The sequence below is a fragment of the Sapajus apella genome, unplaced genomic scaffold, assembly GCF_009761245.1.
Source record: "Sapajus apella isolate SASKATOON/1434 unplaced genomic scaffold, GSC_monkey_1.0 scaffold21, whole genome shotgun sequence".
Classification (NCBI taxonomy): domain Eukaryota; kingdom Metazoa; phylum Chordata; class Mammalia; order Primates; family Cebidae; genus Sapajus; species Sapajus apella.
In genome coordinates, this window is record NW_022436961.1 from 13,264,539 (window position 1) to 13,289,374 (window position 24,836).

Consider the following 24,836-nt stretch of genomic DNA (forward strand, 5'->3'; position numbering starts at 1 on the left):
TCTTTGATGACATTCATGAGCAACTGGGATTACTCATTGGGTTACAGGAATCTATATTCTTTTCTTCTATGGTCACAGAATCCCAAGAGATTGTGCTCTTTATCTTTACCATGAGATTCACAGTGTTTCCAGCACAGAAACACTCATCACTCTAAGGACTATTTTTGCTTTACTGATCTATGGACTAGTCACTTGAGACCTTAAAAACAGAGGTTTTAAGTGTTGTATTTCAAGGACCACCCACAGCAGTATACTTTGGGATGCTTTCCAAATTCTTGACTGCTACTCTCAACCTTCTGAATTTAGAACTCTTGTGTGTAAAGCCCGGAAGCTAAAAATTTAACAAGCACCTCAAACGATTCCTATGCAAGCTAAAGCAAAGAATGTCAGTTTTCTTCACCAGTTTTCCAAGTGAACCCTAAATGCTAGTTAATGTCATATCCTTTAAATGTTCTCTATTGTTACATAATAGCTAATTACTGTTAACTTTCAGTTTCAATACTTCTTACACAGATGGTTTCCCACTCTCCAAAATTAAATGGTGAAGATGAGAATGTGGAGGAGAGGAAGAAAACTCTTATTTACTGAGCAGGTGCTATGTGCCTGGTGCTTTTGCATTAATCTCATTTAATCCTCTTCACAATTTTGTAAACTGGGAATTACTAACTCTTACAGGTTGAGTCAGAGAAAGCTCAGAGAAAAAAAATATTTTTGAGTCAGGTCTCACTCTCATCCAGATTGGAGTGCAGCGTCGCAATTTCGGCTCACTGCAATCTTCGCCTTCCGGGCTTAGGCTATCCTCCTGCCTCAGTCTCCTAAGTAGCTGGGAACACAGTCAGGCATTACAATTTTTTTTTTTTTTTTTGTAGAGACAAGGTCTTCTTATGTTGCCCAAGCTGGTCTCAAACTCCTGGGCTCAAGCGGTACGTCCACCTGGTACGTCCACCTCGGACCTCCAAAAGTGCTGGGATTACAGGTGTTAGCCACCACACCCAGTCCCTCCTGTATACTTAATATCATCTCTAAATTATTTATAATACCAAATACAATGTAAATGCTATGTAAATAGCTGTTACACTATATTGTTTACAGATACCAGATGGTCACCAGAAAGACCACGTGATTAGAGTATTAGAGGGTTGGAACTTTCAGCCCACCCACCAACTGACAGGAGAGGTGGGAGTGGGGCAGCTGGAGATGAAGCTCTATAGAAACTCTTAGACAACAAGATTTGATGAGCTTTGAGGTTGCTGAATACAGGGAGGTGCTGGGAGGGTGGGGTCCCCCTCGAGGGCATGGAAGCCCCATGGCCTTGATCCCTATCTTTGCCTTATCCATCTCTTCATCTGGCTGTTCACCTTTTTAAATCCTTTACAATAAACTGGTAAATATCAAGTGTTTTCCTGGACTGAAGTCTGAAGTGGGGGCAGTCTTGTGGGAGACTGGGCCCTTAATTTAAATTGAGTTATAAGACACTGAGTTGATGTCCTATACAGTTGCTTGGTGTGTGGGGGAATACTCCCCCAGCCTCCCTTCTGGCTGAAGAACTGCTCTGGGCTGTGTGACAGTAGAAAGGACAAAACGGTTTTTTTCCTTTTACAGCCTCATCATTTAGCACTCAACTCTTTCTGGGCCATCCTACTTATTATAGCACTACCTGTGGTATTACTCTGTTTTCTTCTTCAAGATACTCATTATTATTATTTGAGATAGAGTCTTGCTCTGTTACCCAGGTGTGCAGTGATGCAATCATGGCTCGCTGCAGCCTCAACCTCCAGGGCTCAAGCGATCCTCCCATCTCAGCCTCCTGGGTAGCTGAGACTGAGTGGCTGGGACTACAGGCACATGCCACCACATCTGACTAATTAAAAAAAAATTGTTGTAGAGATGGGGTCTTACTATGTTGCCCATATTGACCTCATACTTCTTGTCTCAAGTGATCCTGTGCCTCTGCTTCCCAGATTGCTGAGATTACAAGTGTGAGCCACCATGCCTGGCCCAAGGCACTTATTATTTATTTGAAATGACATTTGTTGGCTACCTCTTCCACTAGAATGTAAATTAGTACAAACTTTCATGTTTTGTTCATGACTGTCCAGAACTGTACATGGTGCATGGTGAGATTCTCAAATTAAAATCCTCTTGTTAAGGTAATTAGTGATTTCCACATTGCAACATTCAAAGACCAAATTGTGCTTCAAGCTTTCAGCAACAGTGGACACTGTTGACCATTCTTTCTTTCTGTCAGCTTCCATATCCTTATTTTTCTGGTTCTTCCTCCTTCTTCACCAGGTTACTTCTCAGATTCTTTCTAGAATCTTTTTCTGCTCCAGGTTCAAATGTTGGTGTTCTCATACCCTGGCCCGCCTCTTTTGTGGTATCTCAATTCTCTCCTTATGTTACTGTATCTCTTCCCACATGTCTTAGTTCATTTTGTGTTGTTATAACAGAATACCTGAGACTGGGAAATTTATAAAGAATAGAGATTTATTTCCAACAGTACTGGAGGCTGGGAAATCCTAGGTCCAGGGGCCTGCATCTTGTGGGGTCCTTTGTGCTGTACCATTCCATGGTGGTAGGCAAAAGAGAAAGGGAGCTGAACTCACCCTTTTGTCAGGAACCCACTCCCCAGTAACTAACCCAATTCTGTGATAACAGCATTAACAGCTCTGCCCTCATAACCTAATAACCTCTTAAAAGTCTCCTCTCTCGACTCTATTGCATTGGGGATTAAGTTTCCAACACATGGGCTTTGGGGGACACATTCACACCATAGCATCATGACATTAAATGCTATCTTTATAACTACCAAATTTACCTTAGTTTTGAACTTCAGACTTTTATAGTATATCTGTTTATTGACATGTCTACCTGGATGCCTAATAGTCACCTCAAACTTAACATGTTGAGAATAGGATTCTTTATTATCTCTATTTCAGTTCTTATTCCCACCATTGCTTGGTCCTACTCTGAAGCCCCACTGCTTTGCCACCTCTTATTCCACTCTTCACCTAACTTACTTTGTTTCAGTTATGGCGTTGCCTCTCTTATCCCCCAAATTTTGTTTTATTCACTGCTGTATCCCCAGTACTGGTGGGGATAACGGTGCCTGGTAGGTAATGTTAGGTACTAGTATGTGTTCAACGTAATAACCTGGTAAACATAAAGTGTTTTTCTGAGTTCTGTAAGCCATTCTATCACATGATGGAACTCAAGATGGGGGGGGTCATGGAAACCCTAATTTATTCATTGAGAGGGAGTCTCTCTCTATGCCCCAGGCTGGGTGCAGTGGTGCAATCTTGGCTCACTGCAACTTCCACCTCCCAGGTTCAAGTGATTCTCCTGCCTCAGGAGAATTGAGAACTGCTCAGAGAACTGTTTTCTCTGGCAGGCTTTTCATTCAGACAATAGTTTTTCCTCCTAACATTTTACACAGTCTTCCAGCCTCCATGAGTAAGGAACCATGTAAAGGTTCTGAGCCCTGAAACCAGACAATATATTTCTCTGCCACCTTTCACCTGAATCTTGCCTCCCAAGTAGCTGGGATTACAGGTGCGCACCACCATGCCCAGCTAATTTCCCTATTTTTAGTAGAGATGGGGTTTTGCCATGCTGGCCAGGCTGGTCTTGAACTTCTGACCTTAGACGATTCACCTGCCTTGGCCTGCAGAAATGCTGGGATTACAGCCATGAGCCACAGAGCTTGGCCAGGAAACCCTAATTTATAGAAAGTTGGTCAGAAGCACAGGTCACAACTTGGGACTTGTGATTGATGTCTGAAGTGGGGGTAGTCTTGTGGGTCTTAACTCTCAATCTATAGGCTGTGACTGAATGACTCTTCCTCAAAACACAAAGCTAGGGCTTTTGCATCCACTGTTTCCTGGATAGCATTGTATGATCTTTGTATGGTTGGTTCTTTCTCATTATTCAGAAATCATTTCCTCAGCAAGGCCCTCCCTGAAGTTGTGTCCCATGCATCTAGTCTGTTTTTTCATCAATATACTTACCATTATCTATTCTTTTTGTTGTTTAAATTGTATGTTGTTTATCCTATTCTACTTCAATATTGGAGTATAGGGATCTTGTCTGTATCCTCCATGCCTGAAACAGTGCCTGGTGCGTATTATGTATTCAACATATATTCATTGAATGAATGAATGAATGAATGAAATAAACCCAAGCCTGCTAGACCTCAAAGCTCAGATAACTGTTTTCTCTGGCTTTATTCAGACAATATTTTCTCCTCCTGACATTTTACAGTCTTCCGGCCTCCATGCGCAAGGAGCCTCGTAAAGGTTCTGAGCCCTGAAACCAATCTATTGCCATGTTACCTTTGGCCTGAATCTTGCCTGTATTTAGCAACCAGTAATAGAACACTGACCATGTGCCCGGCGCTATGCTAAGTGCTGAACACATAGAGATGAATAAAGCACAGTTATTGAGCCTTTAGTAAAACATAGTTTGACTACATTTCTTAAATTTCGCTACGCAACGTTTTCAGCCTCTCAAACCAAAGCGCCTACGCACAGAAGCTTCCGGAATCTCAGACCAGACACAACACCACTACGCACCGCCCTCGGCCCAGCCCACACCGCCGCGCCCCGCCTCAAACCCGCCCCCGGCTGCGCCGCATCTGGCCCTAGGCCCCGCCCACACTTCCTCGCCCCGCCCCAAGACGGGCTGCGCTCCAGGGGCGGGGCCGACGGCGGCCACTCACGGCGCCCCACGGGCCGCAGCGGCAGTGACGTAGGATTGGCGCACCGACCGGTTGCGGCTGCGGCTCTGCAGTCCCATCGTCCCTTTGCTGCCAGCTCTGGCTGTGTCGCGGCGTAGCGTCGCGCGCTACCGCACCCGGCTTCGGCCCGCAGGCGCCTGGCAGCCCAGCGCCATCTTCTCTGAGCGCCATGGCGGCAGCCTGCGGGCCGGGAACGGCTGGGCACTGCTTGCTCCTCGGCTTGCATTTGTTTCTGCTGACCGCAGGCCCTGCTCTGGGCTGGAACGACCCTGGTGAGTGCTGTCGGGGCCCTCAGGCGCCTCGCTCGCCCTTTTCCGCTGCCGTCAGCGGGTGCGGGCGCCCCTGCGTTTCCTTGCGCCGTCTGCCCGGAGCCTGGGTTCCTGGATTTCCCATGTCTGACTTTGCTGTTCTTGTCCTCAGTGGTTCCGGTGCTCTTCTCGGGCGTCTTGGTAGGAGAGTAGGGATGGCTGGAGTGGGCGGGGCGGGACGGCTGGGGATCCTTAACGTTTCCTTTCTCCCTACCCTGGACTCCTGGGATTTGCCCACCGTCTTCTTTCTCATCTCTGAGTCTGACTGGAGAGCTGGATACTCATCTGCGCATCTGCTTTGTTGTCATGGTTGTGTGATGTCACAGTGAACGGCTGTTGTCATGGCCGCCTGTTGCTATGGCCGGCCGTTGCCTGCCACTCGCAGTCTCTGAGTCACCTTTAGCGGACAGGGCTGCAGACCTCACAGGTCTGTTAGCAGAAGTGCAGATTGCATTTTTTTTTCCAAGACGAAGTCTCGCACTGTCGCCCGGGCTAGAGTGCGGTGGCGTGATCTTGGCTCACTGCAACCTCCTCCTCTCGGGTTCAAGCGATTTTCCTGCCTCAGCCTCACGAGTAGCTGGGATTACAGGTGCCTGCCAACAAGCCCAGCTAATTTTTTGTATCTTTAGTAGAGACGGGGTTTCACTATGTTGGCCAGGCTGGTCTCGAACTCCTGACCTCGTGATCCGCCCACCTGAGCCTCCCAAAGTGCTGGGATTACAGGCGTGAGCCACCCGTGTTTTTATGAGAACCTCTGCCTCTTATTCTGACGATTGCAGTGAAGTACGTCACGCGGCACCAGCTCTTCCCATTGGCTTTTACCATACACAAGAATTAAATAATTCTTTCTCTCTCTCTCTCTTTTTTTTTTTGGCGATGGTGCATGGTAAGTGGGTTCTACGGAAGAGGTTTTTATATGCTAGTATGGTATTAAAATTGTCTAAAGAATTTTCGTGGGATCAATGATATTCCGTGCAATTAATATGTGTATATCTATATACTTAGATACAGATTTTGACTTTTTCCTTTTAATAAATGATGCATGCTGTTAAATTGGAATTGTGTTAAAAAAATTAAAACATTTTTGGATTTCGGTGTAAAGATGGCATGGAAAGCATACTGCTTTTGTGATTTGGTGATTGGAAATGCCTACACTGCGAATTTAAGCAACAGGTTTATTTCTGTAATAGCCTATTTTATCCTTACATGCTGAAATGAGAGAGAAGGTGCTATACGCAAGCACATCACGTTGAGTAGCCATTTAATGTGGATGTTTTATTACCAAAAAATAAAAAACCAGGTTGTATTTACATGTCTTACGTTTTTCTTTTGTATTTCTAGAAGTTGTATATAAGTGGGAGACTTGATCAGAATTACAGTTGAAAACCTAGAATGAAACATTAATTTGTTGAGCTTTGAATCAGTTCTAAATAAATTTAAAAAGCAAGTTTACAGTTGATTCAGAGGAACTATAAAAAGAAGAACCAAATTTAAATTAAAGATGAACCATTTCCTGGTTTATGCTGTAAAACTATTGTTCTGGAACACAAAGCACCAAAATGTTTTGCAGAGTAAACTCAATTGTTTTATGTAAATTCTACTTCACTTTAAGTTTACTTTGAGGAACTGTTTTATGAAGGTACTTTATCGAGATACCCTTTATTAAGTCCTTTACTAAAGCATTAATCAACAACCTAATTTATCTTTTGTTTGACTTGGTTGCCCTTACTTTAGCTAACATTGAGCAGTAATTTGTCTGGAAAAAAAAATTAGGACCATTGTAAAGAGATAACCAAAGAATTTTCAAAATTCCTTATTGAATGTAATCTTATATTAAGTCACTCTTCAGAGTGTTGGGAACAAAACAGTGTCTTGCCCCCAAGGACTTTACCTCTATTGGGGAGAAATAGACAATAAACAGATGAACATGTAAATAACATGTTATATCGTGAAAAGTGGTATGCACCGTGAATGATAAAACAGGATAAGGAGGACATGGTGCGCAGGCAAAAGTGGAGACTTAAAAAATATACAGTTATCAGGAAAGAAGCCACTGTTAGGGTGACGTTTGACTAGGAAGAAACCTAAAGTTGGGGGGAGGAGGAGTAAATGACCTGAAATTGCTAATATCTTTAAAGACTCATTTGGGCTGCTCTGTGGAAAACAAACCGAAGAGGGTAGGAGGGAAGCAGGGAAACCAGTGAATGAATATATATTGATATCTGTTTTAATATTGTGCAGTAAGTTCTGAGAGTGGTGACTGCTTGGACCAGGGGAGGAGCAGTGGAGTTGGTTAGAGTAGCTGGATTCTCTTGTCACCTGTTTTGAAGGTGGAACTAACATGATATTCTGATGAATTAGATGTAGGAGTGAGAGGAAAGATGAGAAATCCAAGGTTTTTGGCTTGAGCAACTAGAAGCATGGAGTTACTATTTCCTGAGATGTGGAAGACTGTGAGATGATCAGGTTTGGGGGAGTTTGGTTTTGTTTATCTCGTTTGAGACCTGCCATGGATTTTCATTTATAAGTCTGGAGTTCAGGGAGCTCCTGTGTCCCTTGACTGATGTAACTAGTGGGATGTAGTTTTAGCATTTTGTTTTCAGACCTTAAGAATCTCTAGGGAAGAAAGATGCTATAGGGCTTTGGTCATGCTATTCCATCTTAAAACTTTCAGTAATATTTATTGTACCTGATCACCTGTTATGCTTCAAGTACTCGGCCAGATAATATTAATAAATTAAGCTTCACAACAAATTTCAAGGTTGATAATGTTTTAATTTTGTAGATGAGGAAACTTGTACACAGGTAAATTAAATGCCTTGGCCAAAGTGATAGCCAGTTAATGACACCAACTTAGTTCAGTGTTCTTTGCATTATTGCAACTCTGTTACAATAAATTCAGTTTATTTCTGTTATTTAGTTGATTAATACAGTCTGATTTTTAGACCATTGAACATTTTCATGGTCTTATTTTTTATGTATGAGGAGGCAGTAGTTTGTGTTTAATATAGCATAGTTTATCCTTCGCCTATGTGGAATTAAGTTTTTATATAGCTTTAGGTGGATTTTCTTGTGGCTGCGTAGTCAATTATGCTAGTGCTATTTATTAAAGAAGACATCTTTTATCTATTAAATTAAAAAGACTGCTTTCTCTTACTGAATTCCGACATGTATCTCGATTTATTTCTGAGCTTTCTTTTGTTTCACAATTTGTCTCTGTTCCAATTCCCTACTATTTTGATTATAATTTTTTTTTTTTTTTTGAGATGGGGTTTCACTCTTGTTGCCCAGGCTGGAGTGCGGTGGCACTATCTCGGCTCACTGCAACCTCCACCTCCCATATTCAAGTGATTCTCCTGCCTCAGTCTCCTGAGTAGATGGGATTATAGGCATGTGCCACCATGCTGGGCTAATTTTTATATTTTTAGTAGTGATGAGGTTTCACTATGTTGTCCAGGCTGGTCTTGAACTCCTGGCCTCAGGTGATCCGCCCACCTCGGCCTCCCAAAGTGCTGGGATTGCAGGTGTGATCCCCTGTGCCTGGCCTGTTTTTGCTCTACTTTCTAGAATATTTTCTTCTAACAGTTCTGTTTTATGTATGTATGTATGTATGTGTTTTGAGACAGGGTCTCACTCTGTCACCCAGGCTGGAGTACATGGCTCACTGCAGCCTTGATCTCCCCAGACTCAGGTGATCCTCCCACCTTGGCCTCCTGAGCAGCTGGAACTGCAGATGTGTGCCACCACACGTGGGTAATTTTTAAATTTTTTTGTAAAGACAGGGTTTTGCCGTATTGCTTAGGCTGGTCTTAAACTCTCAGGCTCAAGCAGTCTGCCTGCCTTGGCCTCCCAAAGTGCTGGGATTACAGGTGTGAAGCACTATAGCTGACAGTTCTGTTGTTTTTAATATTAACTGTCCTGTTTTTAATTTCTAAAAGCTCTTGTTTTTTTCTCTGAGTATTCCTTTTAAAAATGATTGTTGTATTAATGCAGTATTTTTCTCTTATTTCTCTGAGGATATTATAGTGTTTTAAAAAAGTTTTCTTCTCCCTGCATAGTCTCTTTTTTCCTCCTGCTTGTTTTTGTTCTGTTCTGTCCTGGTTGCTATGTTTCACATTAGGGGCTGTTTTATCTGTTTTATGTTACTGTAACACAATACCACAGACTGGGAAATTTATTAAAAAACTAAATTCATTTCTCACAGTTCTGGAGGCTGAGAAGTCTAATATTAAGGTGCTGGCATCTGGTCAGGGCCTGCTTGCTGTGTCATTCCATGGTGAAGGCAGAAAGGGGAGAGAGAAGGGAAAGGGACCTAATTCATCCTTTTTTATCAAGAATCCACTCCTATAACTAACCTAGTCCTGCAATAACAGCAATAATCTATTCATGAGGGCAGAGCCCTCTTAAAAGGTTCTATCTTTCAATACTGTTGCATTGAGAATTGAGTTTCCAACGCATGAACTTTGGGGGGACATACTCAAACCATAGCAGGGACTTTTCTCATATTTTTTAGTAATCCTTGGCTCCCTGCTCATGGTTCACTGTGGGGAACCAAAAATCTCATTGGAAGCTATCAGTGTGCTATTGCACTTTTGATTTTGAACTTCACGTCAGGGTGACCTAGGTTCCTTTCTTTTTGGAGGAAGTTTCTGATGTCAGTGTATTTAGGTATTTCTTCTTGGTTAAATTACCAAGGGAATAGTCATCCAGTCTCCCACTCAGAGGACAAGGGGATGGCTGTTAGCATTTTGTGCACCATGTGGGGAAGGAGATCTGACTTTCAGCAGTCAGTGCACGCAGTTATTTGGGCTCACTGTTGGGTTGTTTTTGTATCCATGTCCTCTACTGTGCCAGGTGGTCCCCAGTGCAAATCCCTTCAGTTTTATCCTCTCCGGAGAATACATCTCCAGACAGTTTCCTTGGTGGGGAAAAGGGAGTTAGAGCAGCATGAATCTGGGGATGTGGCTTCTTCTCAAGTGGCTTTCACCCTGTAGTGTGTATTACAGGCATCTCCCATTCCAGAGTTGCCATTTCCGGTTTCTTTGATATCAACCCCTTTGCTGCTCTGGCATTTGACTTTCACTTAGGTCTGGTCATCTAGACCTAAGTGAAGTCCATTTGCTTTCTCTTTACAAAATTCTGTTGTTGTCTCCTCTTTGGTTTTACCTGACCACAGTCATTCACATCATCAAAATAATGTATTTATTATAATTTTAGTAGAATTTCAGGAGGCTGCAAATTCTGCTAATTTGACAGGTTGAATATAGGGAATTGGGTGCCCACAAAATGGCAGAAAGCGGTGCGTATTACATCTGCCACAGTGAAACCTAGATTGCTCATGTCAAGCCTCTTGATAGCCATGAAGCTGATTAGAGGACACTATCAGTTTGAGAACCCACGGTCTCCATGCCTGTGCTTGTTAGCTGAAGGTAAGTCTAGGATCTGCTTTCCATCTTTTACTTGAGTCCCTCTGATCGGCAGAACTGAAATTGCTTTTGGCAACTATAGTTACAAGAGGTTTTGGAATTCCTTTTGCTTCACAGGAAGGCACACCTGTTTGAGGGTGAAGTAGATGTTGACTGAGCTAACCCACAGCATCTTCCATCCATAATCTACAACATGATAAATAGGAAGACTTTGTCCTTATTTTCCAATAATGCATATAAATTCATTTTTTTTTTTTTTTTTTTTTTTTTTTGACAGAGTTTAACTCTTGTGCTCAGGGTGGAGTGCAATGGCACGATCTTGGCTCACTGCAATCTCTGCCTTCCAGGTTCAAGCAATTCTCCTGCCTCAGCCTCCTAAGTAGCTGGGATTACAGGCATGTGCTACCATGCCTGGCTAATTTTGTATTTTTAGTAGAGATGGGGTTTCACCATGTTCGCCAGGCTGGTCTCGAACTCTTGACCTCTGGTGATCCACCCACCTCAGCCTTCCAAAGTGCTGGGATTACAGGTATGAGCCATCGTGCCCAGTTTAGAAATTCGTTTTTGCACATGAATACCAGACATAATTTTATTATTTTGACTCCTCCTTTTAAAATCTCTTTGTCAGTATGTTTAAAATTTTTTAGTTTGTGAAATAGTTTTACTTTTTGAAATTGTGAAATATTTAAAGTATTTAAACATACAGAAGTATACAATGAACATACATGTAGTCATCACCCAGTTTTATTAAATCTTCACAGTTTACCATATTTGCTACAAATTCCCCACTCCCAGTAATAAAACATTAGGAATAGAGCTTAGAGATACTGATTTGAATTTGGTGTTTAATCCTTCCCATACATGTTTTCATGTTGTTATTATATATGTATATAGATGTTAACTGTATGTAGTACTGTTCTGCCGTTTTTTAAAAGGTTTATGTGAAGTTATGTGAAACATTCTGCAACTTGTATTTTGTTTAAAATATTTTTACCATCTAGTTTGATACATGAATTCTAGTTCACTAATTTTAACTGCTGCGGAATATTCCACTGCAATAGGTTAGAATTTATTAATCTCTTCACCTGTTGATGGACATTTAAATCATTAAATGTACTTCAGGAACATGCTTATATTTTTTGCTATTTTAATTAATCACTATTATTACTATATAGTACAGTGTTTCAAGTTAATGAACTTTTTGTTCTTTTGATTTAGCAAAAATGATGTACCACTTGTGCTATAGAAGCATCTGGCCTGGAATGCAGAGAGATCTTAAAAGTGTGACCTTCTGAATTTTCTGCAGAATGCCTGAATGTTGTTGGGATAGCTTCGAGAGAGGGATTCATCCTCTCTTTCTTAGCCATCCTCAGAAGGGGAGAAAGACATTTCCTATGACGAGAGTTTTGTTAGGATGAACCTTTCTCTGACACGGTATTTACTTTGTGTTCCTTTGTTTTCTTGCTGTTTCAGACAGAATGTTGCTGCGGGATGTAAAAGCTCTTACCCTTCACTATGACCGCTATACCACCTCCCGCAGGCTGGATCCCATCCCACAGTTGAAATGTGTTGGAGGCACAGCTGGTTGTGATTCTTACACCCCAAAAGTCATACAGTGTCAGAACAAAGGCTGGGATGGGTATGATGTACAGGTAATATCCACTACAGTGATGGAAGTCTAAATGGGGTTTTTATTCAGTAAATTGTTTATTGGGACATTTACTCAGTATTTCGAGGGAGCACATACGGAAACTGGAGAGCAGCCTAAAATATGTAATTAAATCAGTCACTCTTCCTGTGGAAGAAAGGGCCTCCAAGAGAAATTAACCTATTTTAAAGCCTGAAAATACTCATTGTAGTTTTTGTACTGTGACCTCCTTCTAAGACATTTGTAAATTTCCACAACTTTTTAGATACTTGAGGGTGAGGCATAGGAGATCTCTTATGGTTGTTAATTCCCTGTCATTCCTCAAAGAATACCAACCTACCCTTAAGACAAAGTTAAGATAATTAGGAATTATAGATCATAAATAGTAGGGGTTCATATATCTCTATTGTGCTTCTAACAGTTGATTTTAAAATTGTCATAGAAGTGAGGGTGGTTACTTCTGAATGGAAGCATTTCAGCAGGTTTTATTTATTGCCTTTGGGATGCTGGTGTTTTGTACATGGAGCAGAGCATCTCCTTGAAGTTCTAAAACTGAATATGCTTTAGATGCAGAATAGATTTTATTAAATGAATTCAGTTTAAATCACTAGTTACATATTTCTACTTTGTATTCTGACTGCTTTCAAAAGGGATTTAAGATGATTGCTCACAAGGCAAGAAACTTGTGTTGACAATTTCCCCTCTCCATCAGAATGATATTCTTGTTTGATGCAACCTTTATGCATGATCTTTGCAATTCAGAGAGGAAGTTGATGTGTACTAGATGATACTTGACAATATTTTCCCCCAGCACAGCTAAGTCGAATCATAGAATCCTCTGGGTTACTGAAGAAGTCTCACTCCCACTTTACTTGCTACTTTTACAGTCTTGATGGAAAAAAACGCAGTAATGGTGATGTCATTCATTAAACATATATTAATTGCAATATACAAAAATGAGTAAGGTAGAAAGAAGAAACTGTCTTACTAGTAGAAGAGGTAAGACAAGCACTCAGATTACATGTAGATCTCAAGACAACATTATAAAGTCGCATCTGGTTGGAGCCATTGAGACTTAAAGGAGGAGGTATTTGTGCTGTGTTAGGAAGGAATAATAAACTCTTTATTTTTTTTATTTTTGCAAGCCTACCTGAATGAAGGAATAATAAAATTTTTAGAGAGAAAGGGAATAGCATGAGCAAAGAAGGGTTGAGGATATCATACATTGGCTTATGTTTAGTAGCAGGAGAGAGGCTGGTTAGTAGGAGAGAGACTTCTATTCCAAGAGTTGAGATTTAAATCAAGTACTTGGAAGCTACCTAGTAGTATGCATGGTTAAGGAAATGGTAGTTAACACTGAAATATCAAAATAGGTTTAGCTTGTTTTATTTACCTGTCAACAAACTTATAAATCTTCCTCAACAGCAACAAAAGAAAAACTGTATCTTACCCACATGAATAACTTTTGGCCATCAAAGGACATCATCAAGAAAGTGAAAAGACAACTTACAGAATGGGAGGAAGCTTAGCAAATCATAACTGATGAGAGACTTATAGCTAGAATATAAAAGAACTCTTACAACTCAATAAGAAAACAACCAACTTAAAATGGCAGAGCATCTGAACAAAGAAGATGAATAACGAATAAGCACATGAAAAATGTTCCTCATTATTAGCCATTAGAGAAATACAAATCAAAACCACAATAAGCTACCACTTCACACTCAGTAGGATGACTATAATAAAAAAGATAACGAGGCTGGTGAGGATGTACAGAAAGTGGAACCCTTATACACTGCTGCTGGGAATGTGAAATGGTCCAGCTGCTTTGGAAAACTGGGAATTCCTCAAAAGTTTAAACATAGACTTACCACGTATGCCTCAGTCATTCCACTCTAAGGGATACACCCAAGAGAATTGAAAACACATGTCCACACAAAAACTTTTATACAGATGTTTATAGCAGCATTATTCATAATAGCCAAAAGGTAGAAACAATTCAAATGTCCATTACTAATGAATGATAAATAAAATGTGGTATATCCATGCAAAGAAATATTATTTAGCCATGAAAAAGAGTAAAATACCAATACATGCTGCAACATGGATGAATCTGGAAAATATTATGCTAAGTGAAAGAAGCCAGTCATAAAAGACCATATATTGTATTACTACAGTCCTGTGAACTATCCAGTTAGGGAAATCCATATAGACAGAAAGTTGTCAGGGGATCGGCGCTGTGGCTCACGCCTGTAATCCCAGCACTTTGGGAAGCCAAGATGGGCAGATCATGAGGTCAGGAGTTTAAGACCAGCCTCTATATGGTGAAACCCTGTCTCTACTAAAAATACAAAAAATTAGCTGGGCGTGGTGGCATGTCCCTGTAATTTCAGCTACTCAGGAGGTTGAGGCAGGAGAATCGCTTGAACCTAGGGCGCAGAGGTTACAGTGAGCCGAGGTTGTGCCACTGCACTCTAGCCTGGGTAACAGAGTGAGACTCTGTCTTACCAAAAAAAAAAAAAAAAAAATCCTTGAATCCTCCAGAGTAGTAAAGATTAACCAACTCTTAAAAAAAAGTTGGCTGGGAGGAGTCCGGGGGGAGAATGGAGAGTGACTGCTGATGGGTGCAAGATTTCTTCAGGGTGATGAAGATATTCTAAAATTGATTGTGATGATGGTAGCACAACTGTGAATATACTGAAACCATTGAAGTGGGTGAACTTTATGAATTACATTTCAATACAGCTGTTATAAATAAAGTAAAATAGTGTATCTGAACTTTGAAAGAGGAAAATAATTTGTACAAAAATTTGCAAAAGGGCAACAGAACCAATTAAATCTACTTTAGCTTGTATCTTTACTGAATCTCGCTCTGTCGCCCAGGCTGGAGTGCAGTGGCACAATCTCAGCTCACTGCAGCCTCCACCTCCTGGGTTCAAGTGATTCTGCTGCCTCAGCCTCTCTCTTTGAAGTAGCGAGGATTACAGGCATATGCCGCCACACCCAGCTAATTTTTGTGTTTTTAGTAGAGACGGTTTCACCATTTGTCCAGGCTAGTCTTGAACTCCTGACCTCAGATGATCCACTGGCTGTGGCCTCCCAAATTGCTGGGATTATAAGTGTGAGCCACCACACCCAGCGTTTAGCTTGTATCTTAAGAGTTAAAGAAGCATATTGCTTTTTCAGTGCAAAATATAGAATGTAGACCAAACTTGGGCATATATTTTTTTAAGGTGGACCTTTTTGGGGCTAGCCTGGATTCTTTTTGCATTTTTCTAACTATCTCTAAAAATACTAGAGAATTAAATATAATTGGACCCTGGAAAGTTAGTCCATGGTTTTATATAAAATTTGTGTAGAAAGGTTTTTTTCTCAGAAGGTTATATAATATCTCTGTTGCTTTGTGTAGTTACCAGACATTCATATATGATACTGTTTTGAGCCTTAACATCTTTTAAGAAATCTGTATTTTTTTTTTTTTTTTTTTTTGAGACGGAGTTTCACTCATGTTACGCAGGCTGGAGTGCAATGGCGCGATCTCGGCTCACCGCAACCTCCGCCTCCTGGGTTCAGGCAATTCTCCTGCCTCAGCCTCCTGAGTAGCTGGGATTACAGGCACGCGCAACCATGCCCAGCTAACTTTTTTTTGTATTTTAGTAGAGACGGGGGTTCACCGTGTTGACCAGGATGGTCTCGATCTCTTGACCTCATGATCCACCCGCCTCGGCCTCCCAAAGTGCTGGGATTACAGGCTTGAGCCACCGCGCCCGGCCAAGAAATCTGTATTTTTAAAGAAAGCATCTTCAACAACAGTGGCAAAAAATTGACATTTTGACAGTTTGCTTAAATTTTATAAATTATAGAATATTTAATATGTTCAGATGGATATATAACATATGCAAAGAATAAAGAATAGTAATAAAATGAACACTCGTGTACGTACTATCCAGCATAAGAAGTAGAACACAGATACCACCATTATCTTTGAAGCCCCTCATTTTCCGTTCCCCCAAACACGAATACTTACTGTCCTGAATTTTGTGGATCATTCCATTGCTTCATTTTGCAGTTTTATGACAGATATGTATAGCCCAAGTAACATATATTAAATGAAAAAAATGTTTGTTTCTAATAGTCTGTTTCTATTTTTCTTCATAGTGGGAATGTAAGACTGACTTAGATATTGCATACAAATTTGGAAAAACTGTGGTGAGCTGTGAAGGCTATGAGTCCTCTGAAGACCAGTATGTACTAAGAGGTTCCTGTGGCTTGGAGTATAATTTAGATTATACAGAACTTGGCCTGAAGAAACTGAAGGAGTCTGGAAAGCAGCATGGCTTTGCCTCTTTCTCTGATTATTATCATAAGTGGTACTCGGCAGATTCCTGTAACATGAGTGGATTGATTACCATTGTGGTGCTCCTCGGGATCGCCTTTGTAGTCTATAAGCTGTTCCTGAGTGATGGGCAGTATTCTCCTCCACCATATTCTGATTATCCAACATTTTCCCCCCGTTACCAGAGATTCACCAACCCGTCAGGACCTCCTCCCCCAGGCTTTAAGTCTGAGTTCACAGGTATGTTTCCCTTGCAGTGGCTATAAGAAGGGTGGGTTTGAGGTTAACGTGTCCTGTGCTGGGTTCTGAAGTAGAAAATGGCTGCATTGGGAAACCAAAGGAGATTTGTCTTCTTGTTTTGTTTTTTACTTTCAACTTCTTTTCCCTCTTCTGTTCTGCTTTTCTTCCAAGATATGTTGTGATTGCAATGTTAAGAATGCCTGATTGGCTGGGCGCAGTGGCTCACGCCTGTAATCCCAGCACTTTAGGAGGCCAAGGTGGGCAGATCACTTGAGGTCAGAAGTTTGAGACCAGTCTGACCAAAATAGTGAAATCCAGTCTCTAGTAAAAATACAAAAATTAGGTGGGTGTCGTGGTAGGCACCTGTAATTCCAGCTGCTCTGGAGGCTGAGGCATGAGAATCACTTGAACCCAAGAAGTGGAGGTTGCAGTGAGCCGAGATTGCACCCAAGACCCTGTCTCAAAAAAAAAAAAAAGAATGCTTTTGGTAATAAACATTTGCCCTGACCCCTGTCTCACACTGTACATAAAGATTAATTAAGTATTATAGATCTCAATGTAAAAGGTAAAACAATTAAGTTTCTTCCAGAATAAAACATAGAAGAATATTTGTTATGACCTTAGGATAGGTAAAGATTTCTTAAACAGAACATAAAAAGTACCAGCCATAAGGGACTCCATGTTTGGATCCCCTTCCATGAACACTCTTGTGCTCGTGGGAGCTGTTTTTCTCTATCCTGGATTTCTCCTCTGAAGCCGCCTTCCATGAACACTCCCTTCGTGGAAGCCTGTCTTCCTCTCCCAAACTCCACCTCTCTCTATTCCCTTCCACTCAGTGTGGAAGCTGCTTTCTTCTCCTGGATTCCATCTTTTCTCTCACTCGCTGTGAGAGTTAGCTGTTTCTGTCTCTCTCCTTCTCCTGTTTCTCTCTCTCTATAAATAAATCACTTTATACAAGCAAAAAAAAAAAAAGTACCAGCCGTAAAAGAAAACATGGGTAAATTAGACTTTATTTAAATTAAGAACATCTAATCATCAAAAGGCACTATTAGGAGAGTGAAAAGGCAAGCCTCAGACTGGGAAAAATTTGCAAAACGTATTTCCTGCATATATATCTATATCTATATCTATATCTATATCTATCTACAATATAAAATGAACTCCCAGGTAGACAAGCCCTCCAAAGAGGAATTGAATGGCCGTTTTATAATAAGAGAAGACATCTACATCAGCAGTCCCCAACCTTTTTGGCACCAGGGACTGGTTTTGTGGAAGACAAATTTTCCACGGGCTGCAGGGGTTAAGGGGGCAGGGAGAGAAAGTTTTGGGATTATTTAAACAATATTACATTTATTGTGTACTTTATTTCTGTTATTATTACATTGTAATATATAATTAATTAACAGCTCACTGTAATGTACAATCAGTGGGAGCCCTGAGCTTGTTTTCCTGCAACTGTACGGTCCCATCTAGGGGCGATGGGAGACAGTGACAGATCATCAGGCCTTAAATTCTCATAAGGAGCGTGCAACCTAAATCCCTCGCATGTGCAGTTCACAGTAGGCTTTGCGTTCCTATGAGAATCTAATGCTGCTGCTGATCTGACAGGAGGTGGAGCTCAGGTAGTAATGCAAGTGATGGGGAGTGGCTTTAAATACAGATGAAGCTTCAGTCGCTTGCTTGCTGCTCACCTCCTGCTGTGTGGCCCAGTTCTTAACATGCCACGGACCAGTTCCGGGGTCCCCAACCCATGATTTATATGGTCAATAAAAATAAGGTGCTCAGCATCATTAGTCTTCAGAGAAATGCAAATTAAAACCACAGGGAGATTATTTTTAGCCACCAGATGACCAATAATGGCTAATATTAAAAAGAGAGAGGACCAGGTATGGGTAAGGATGTAGAGTGACTGGAACTTTCATAGTTTGCTGGTAGGAGTTAAAATGGTAAAACACTTTGGAAAACTGTCAGTATCTACTAACCCAAACATATGCCTACCCTGTGACCAGCAATTCTGTTCCTACATAAATACCTAGGAGAAGTGAATGCATGGTGCACCAAGAAACATGCACAGGAATGTTCATAGCAGTTTGATTTACAACAGCCAAAAAATTGAGGTAGAAGATCCATAATTAGAATGGGACTGTGTGAGTTTTTCACACAGTGGAAGACACATGAGTTAAGAAAAAAACTGAGGCTGGGCGTGGTGGCTCATGCCTGTAATCCCAGCACTTTGGGAGGCCGAGGTGGGCGGATCATGAGGTCAGGAGATCGAGACCATCCTGGCCAACATGGTGAAACCCCATCTCAGTAGAGATTTTTAGTAAAAAATACAAAAATTAGCCAGGTGTGGTGGTACGTGCCTGTAATCTCAGCTACTTGAGAGGCTGAGGCAGGAGAATCGCTTGAACCCGTGAGGCAGAGATTGCAGTGAGCGGGACGGTGCCACTGCACTCCAGCCTGGTGACAGAGCGAAACTGCCTCAAAAAAAAAAAAGAAAATAACTGATACATGCAATGGTAGGATTGACTCCCATAGACATAATGATGTGCCAGACACAGAATACATACTGTGTGATCCTGTTTAGAAAAAGTTATGAATGGACAGAACTAAAGTATGGTAAGTGAAGTCAAAGTAGTGCTGATCTCTGACACAGATGTGAATCTATTAGGAGTTGTCATGAGGCAGCCTTCTGGGGTGCCAGAAATGGTTTATTGGTGTGGGTGGTGGTTACATGGATAGGTACATATGTACAAATTTATCATGCCATACATGTAAGATTAGCACACTTTCCTATATATATGATATACATCAAAGAAAACTTTCTCTGAGTAGAAGATACTCTTTAGGTCCCTTTTCGATCTGACTTCCCAGCTGACACAAATAAATATCTGGCTGCCTCCCCTTGGATTCCTTGGTTAGAAACTGAGGCACAGCTTTCATCTGAAGCTCTTAGAGAGACTCCACTTAAGAGTTCATAATGCAGAGAGAAAGTAATTCTGAAAAGTGGGATCATTTTCTAGTAGCTGATGTTGAGCAGGGCAGATGTAATTTAATAGCAGGACCCTCCCCAGTCCCAAAATATCCCTCTCCTCCCATGTCTGTGGGAAATGCTCTCCTTCATTATAAAACAGTATTTTACAAATACCTTTTTGAATACAACTTGTAATAACTTGATGCCTGAGTATTATTAATAAATGGTTCAGTACAGATGAAATAATTGAAATGTTATGTTATCTATGCTTTTGTAGACTATATCATGTTTAAGTGAAGATACATAATAACTCATTTTTATTTTAAGGACCACAGAATACTGGCCGTGGTGCAACTTCTGGTTTTGGCAGTGCTTTTGCAGGACAACAAGGATATGAAAATTCAGGACCAGGGTTCTGGACTGGCTTGGGAACTGGTGGATTACTAGGATATTTGTTTGGCAGCAATAGGTAAGCTTTTTGCGTTGATCTCACTTGCTCTTGAATTCAACTTTTCAAAGAGGCTTCTTTGTTTTGCTTACAATTTAACTGTGTTTAGTTTTGCTAAGGAAAATGGTGACATTAACCTATTAAGTAAGATTCTCTGGGAAGGGGGAAGGTAGCACTGTATGTGATTTGATCAGTATTGTATATGTTATTTTTTTTCATTGTGTTTCTTCCTATGTCACCCTCATAGATATTGTGAAATGAGAAAAAGACTATTTAGTTTACCTGAGAAAATGAGAAGACAGGAAAGAATATAACATTTGGTGAACAGTTAGTCTTGTTTGGTAGAAGAATGATAAAACCAAGGCTGGAAAGAACTTGGGGCCAGATTTTGGAATATGAAGTATTAATGGTAGTTTAAGTTTAGATTTTATTTCAGTGCAAATTCAGAAAGAGCATTGACTCCCTGTCACTTTTCCTCTATAGCAATGACCATAATAATGGCAGAAATATAAAACAGTTTTAAATTTCATGTTAACTCTGCTATACCAGACATTCAGGAAAAAATACTTGACATTTTTTTCTGACAGTTTAGGAACAGGAAGGTACTTAAAAAAAATTATAGCTACAAGAAAAATGCCTAACCTACTTTTATGCATTTAAAGAGCGGCAACACCCTTCTCAGACTCATGGTACTACCCGTCCTATCCTCCCTCCTACTCTGGCACATGGAATAGTCGGGCTTACTCACCCCTTCGTGGAGGCTTGGGCAGCTATTCGGCATGTTCAAACTCAGACACGAAAACCAGAACTGCATCAGGTAAGAGTGCAAATATACAAGTTCCTTTTACATAGCAGTAAAGTAGAGAAATAGTTTGGGAACTTTAGAAGATGATTATCTATATAGCAACCATTATTTTTATTTGGTGTACTCACCAAAATTTTTAATAGCACAATTAACTGACATACCACTTCTAAACATTCTTTAAAAATCAAACAGGGATTTGATATAGGCTTAGTTCTACCACTAACCAAGGTTTTAACTTGAACCTTTTTGGATGGTAGCTTCCACATATAGTTAATTCTGTGATCTCTAGGGATCCTTTAAGTTCTAAACTAGAATTTTGAGTAGAAGCTTAAACTTAAAATTCAGTAACATTCAAAAAAGATATTGAGGTATACATTAAATAATTTTCAAAAATACGATTATAATGTTTACTGGAATTGTTTGCCGGATTTTGGGACATGGGGTGCAGGGGAGGTTTAGATCACACCTTGGTGGGCTCTAGGCTCTTGGTCTCTCACTCACCCAAGAATGGGAAAGGGGGACCACGCCGGGCATGGTGCGCTTGCAAGTAAATATCAGACCCCAACGAGTTTTTGCAGAAAGTGATTTATTTAGGCAAAGAAAGAGAAAAAGGAGAGAGAAGATGAGAGAGAGAAAGCTTCCACAAAGATTGTGGAAGGGGACCCAAATATGGAATCCTCCTGGATGTGGGGGACAGGGACTTCTAACCAGGGAAGAATTCCCTCCCTCTCCAAGCCCTTTGACCTATGAAAGGAGTTCCTTCAAACTTCCGCTGGAGTGATTGATCTTTGATTCTTCCCACTTGTGCGAAAATTTAAACAAACACCCTTAATCCCCGAATGGAGGGGGAGGGCATGGTGCTGGGAAGATTCTTGCCCTTGAAACTACGCCCCCTTGTGGACCCGGGAAGAGAATACATTCCCTCAGAATGGCTCAGAGGATATTTTGTAAAAAGCAAGGATATAAAAAACAAAATAATAGCTGGATTAAATATCAAGCCTAACTGGCAGAGTATGGGAGCCGCTGGTTAAAGAGGCCATGAGAGATTGCTGTGGAGTAGATTTGTCTTTCAGGATAAGTAAGTTATAGAACAATGACGAATTCTTGAAATTAATAGAAAAATATATTTGAATATGTTTTAGAATGTGAGTAGAATTCTCATAATGCGGGTTTGGATATAAATTGATACATTCAAGTAACAAAACTGGTACTACCTGCTAAAATTGAACCTATGCATACCTAGGACACAGCAGTTTGCTCTCAGATATATAGCCACAGAAATACCTACACCTGTATGCAGGCAGATAAGCACAAGAATGTTCATAGCATCCCTATTCATAATTGCCTGCAACTGGAAACAGCCCACAAATCCATCAGCAGTAAAATGGATGAATAAATCGAGTTATGTTTGCCATATGCAGTGGGTTACTGCACAACTAAGAAAATAAGCAGTTGTGTGCAGAAAATACCAAATATAAAGAAGCCAGACACAAAATAATATATACACTGTGATGATAGCAGTTATATTTTATAAAATACATGTTCAAAAACAAGCAAAACTATGGTGTTAAGAGTATGAGACACTGGGTACTTTTGGGGATAAAAAAAGGAGTTAGGGGAATACGTAAAAATATGGCTAAGGCTGAGTGCATTGCCTCATGCCTGTAATTCCAGCACTTTGGGAAGCTGAGGCAGGTGGATCACCTGAGGTCAGGAGTTTGAGACCAGCCTGACCAACATGGTGAAACCCTGTCTCTACCAAAAGTACAAAAATTAGCTGGGTGTGGTGGCACATGCTTGTAATTCCAGCTACTTGGGAGGCTGAGGCAGGAGAATCACTTGAACCTGGGAGGCGGAGGTTGCAGTGAGCCAAGATCGTGCCATTGCACTCCACCTGGGCAACGAGCAAAATTCTGTCATATATATATTCGACTAGGTAAGACATTATGACAGAAGAAAACTCATTCTCAATGGAAAGAAGACTTCCAAAAAATCATGGCTATCAACTAGAAATGTATGGGAATTACATGGAAGAAAATCATAAAAACCAAATAATCTAAACCTGAAAAAAACTGAGAGACTTTCCAGATAGGAAGACTTGTCATCCTGTAGCGCTCGCATGTGCGTGCGCGCACACACACGGTGTTTATGTAATGCCTGACCATCTAAAGTCCATAGCCCTTCCCACATTGTGTCTCTTACCACTGGAGTTGTGAGAGGTAGCAGGGCGTGGCTGAAGCGCCATTGGCCTCTGTCTTTTTGGCTTAGACTTTGAGTATTGCCTGTGCCATGGTGTCCCCACTATAGAATGCATCTTCTTTTTTGGAGTCCTGTCATTCCCAGCAAGCATGTGTGAGTGTAGTAGGCTCACTGATTGGGAAGGCTGCTGTGGGAGGCGATGCACTCTCCTGCTCACCCCTGTTCCACCTGGCGGCTCACTCTTTCATTCCGTCCTGTCTCTCTCATTAATTTGCTAACAATAAACATGTATGACTTTTCTAATTTTATAAGCAATTCTAATGCATTTTATAAAACTAATGTAAATTTTACTCCTCTCATTCTAGGATATGGTGGTACCAGGAGACGATAAAGTAGAAAGTTGGAGTCAAACATTGGATGCTGAAATTTCGGATTTTTCATCACTTTCTCTTTAGAAAAAGTGCTACCTGTTAACAATTGGGAAAAGGGAATATTCAAAAGTTCTGTGGTGTTTTGTCCTGTATAGCTTTTTGTATTCTATTATTTGAGGCTGAAAGTTCATATGTGACAAAATACTTATGTGTTGTATGTCAGTGTAACATGCAGATGTATATTGCAGTTTTTGAAAGTGATCATTACTGTGGAATGCTAAAAGTACATTAATTTCTAAAACCTGTGATGCCCTAAGAAGCATTAAGAATGAAGGCATTGTACTAATAGAAACTAAGTACAGAAAATTTCAGTCTTAGGTGGTTGTAGCTGATGAGTTATTGCCTCATAGAGACTATAATATTCTATTTGGTATTATATTATTTGGTGTTTGCTGTTCTTCAAACATTTAAATCAAGCTTTGTACTAATTATACTAATTTGTGGGTTCTGATCACTTTTGAGCTCTGAAGCTTTGAATCATTCAGTGGTGGTGATGGCCTTCTGGTAAGTGAGTGTTACCTTCTGTAGGAAAAGGTAGAAAATAAGCATCTAGACTGTGTGCTGGCAAAAATGCTTGAAACCTCTATATTTCTTCAGTTTATAAGAGGTAAAGGTCAAATTTTTCAACAAAAGTCTTTTAGTAACAAAAGCATGCATTTCTCTGTGGAATCTCAAATATTGTAATAGTCTGTTTCAATCTTAAAAAGAATAAATAAAAACAAACAAGGGGTTTAGTCTCATTCTTTCTACTAGCCTTGGCACAAATAAATGTTACTTTTGTTTTTTAAACCCTTTTTCCCAGGGGGAACAGTTCATGCAGAAAGTTCTGTATCCCTAAATAATAATTTTACATGGTAGTCATACCTTAGTCTTTCTTTGAGTTAATGTTGTAAAGAGAGTTTTCAAAAAGTAATTTAGAAATGTTGTGAAAGCCTCTGCCAAAAAATTGTTTTTTAAAAAAATTAAATCTCCAAGCCTCCCAACCCATCAGAGATTTAGTTAAGCTTTGTAACCTGAAAGCCCAGTTTTATATCTTATGTGTTTAATGAGTTTGCCATTAAAAACCGCAGTTACTTTTGCACCAACCAATAGGAACCAATTTAAAACAGACAAACCCTTATTAGGACTTTAAAATGTGATTTAGGGGGTAGTTGCAAGGGTATTGTGAATAGGACTATTCTTTTCATCAGTAAGACAGTAGAAATTTTAACTTACAGAGGAAACACAGCTTTGCTTTACGTCTGTTCCACTAAATACTTACCCCATTTTTCCTTCGAAGGATATGG

The 24,836-nt window shown here is 40.5% G+C and overlaps 1 protein-coding gene across 2 annotated transcripts; it reads left to right on the forward strand.

The window, feature by feature from the left end:
* The first annotated feature begins 4,651 nt into the window (after positions 1–4,651).
* Positions 4,652–24,302, forward strand: SARAF (store-operated calcium entry associated regulatory factor). 2 transcript variants are annotated; one of them, XM_032288308.1, is made up of 6 exons: positions 4,652–5,007; positions 11,943–12,121; positions 16,276–16,693; positions 19,995–20,136; positions 20,778–20,932; positions 23,485–24,302. In XM_032288308.1, exons 1-6 carry the CDS (start codon positions 4,905–4,907, stop codon positions 23,508–23,510), a joined length of 1,023 nt encoding a protein of 340 aa, XP_032144199.1. In that variant the 5' UTR covers positions 4,652–4,904; the 3' UTR covers positions 23,511–24,302. The 2 variants fall into 2 exon arrangements, with proteins under 2 accessions (XP_032144199.1, XP_032144200.1); XM_032288309.1 differs by having other exon boundaries at positions 20,049–20,136.
* Positions 24,303–24,836: the final 534 nt, after the last annotated feature.

What these genes read in the sequence shown, in the direction of transcription:
- SARAF (XM_032288308.1), top strand. Translation starts at nt 4,905, where the DNA reads ATGGCGGCAGCCTGCGGGCCGGGAACGGCTGGGCACTGCTTGCTCCTC. An exon ending in TCTGGGCTGGAACGACCCTG is followed by an intron (nt 5,008 to 11,942) that starts GTGAGTGCTGTC and finishes TTGCTGTTTCAG; the next exon opens with ACAGAATGTTGCTGCGGGAT. An exon ending in GGGATGGGTATGATGTACAG is followed by an intron (nt 12,122 to 16,275) that starts GTAATATCCACT and finishes TTTTCTTCATAG; the next exon opens with TGGGAATGTAAGACTGACTT.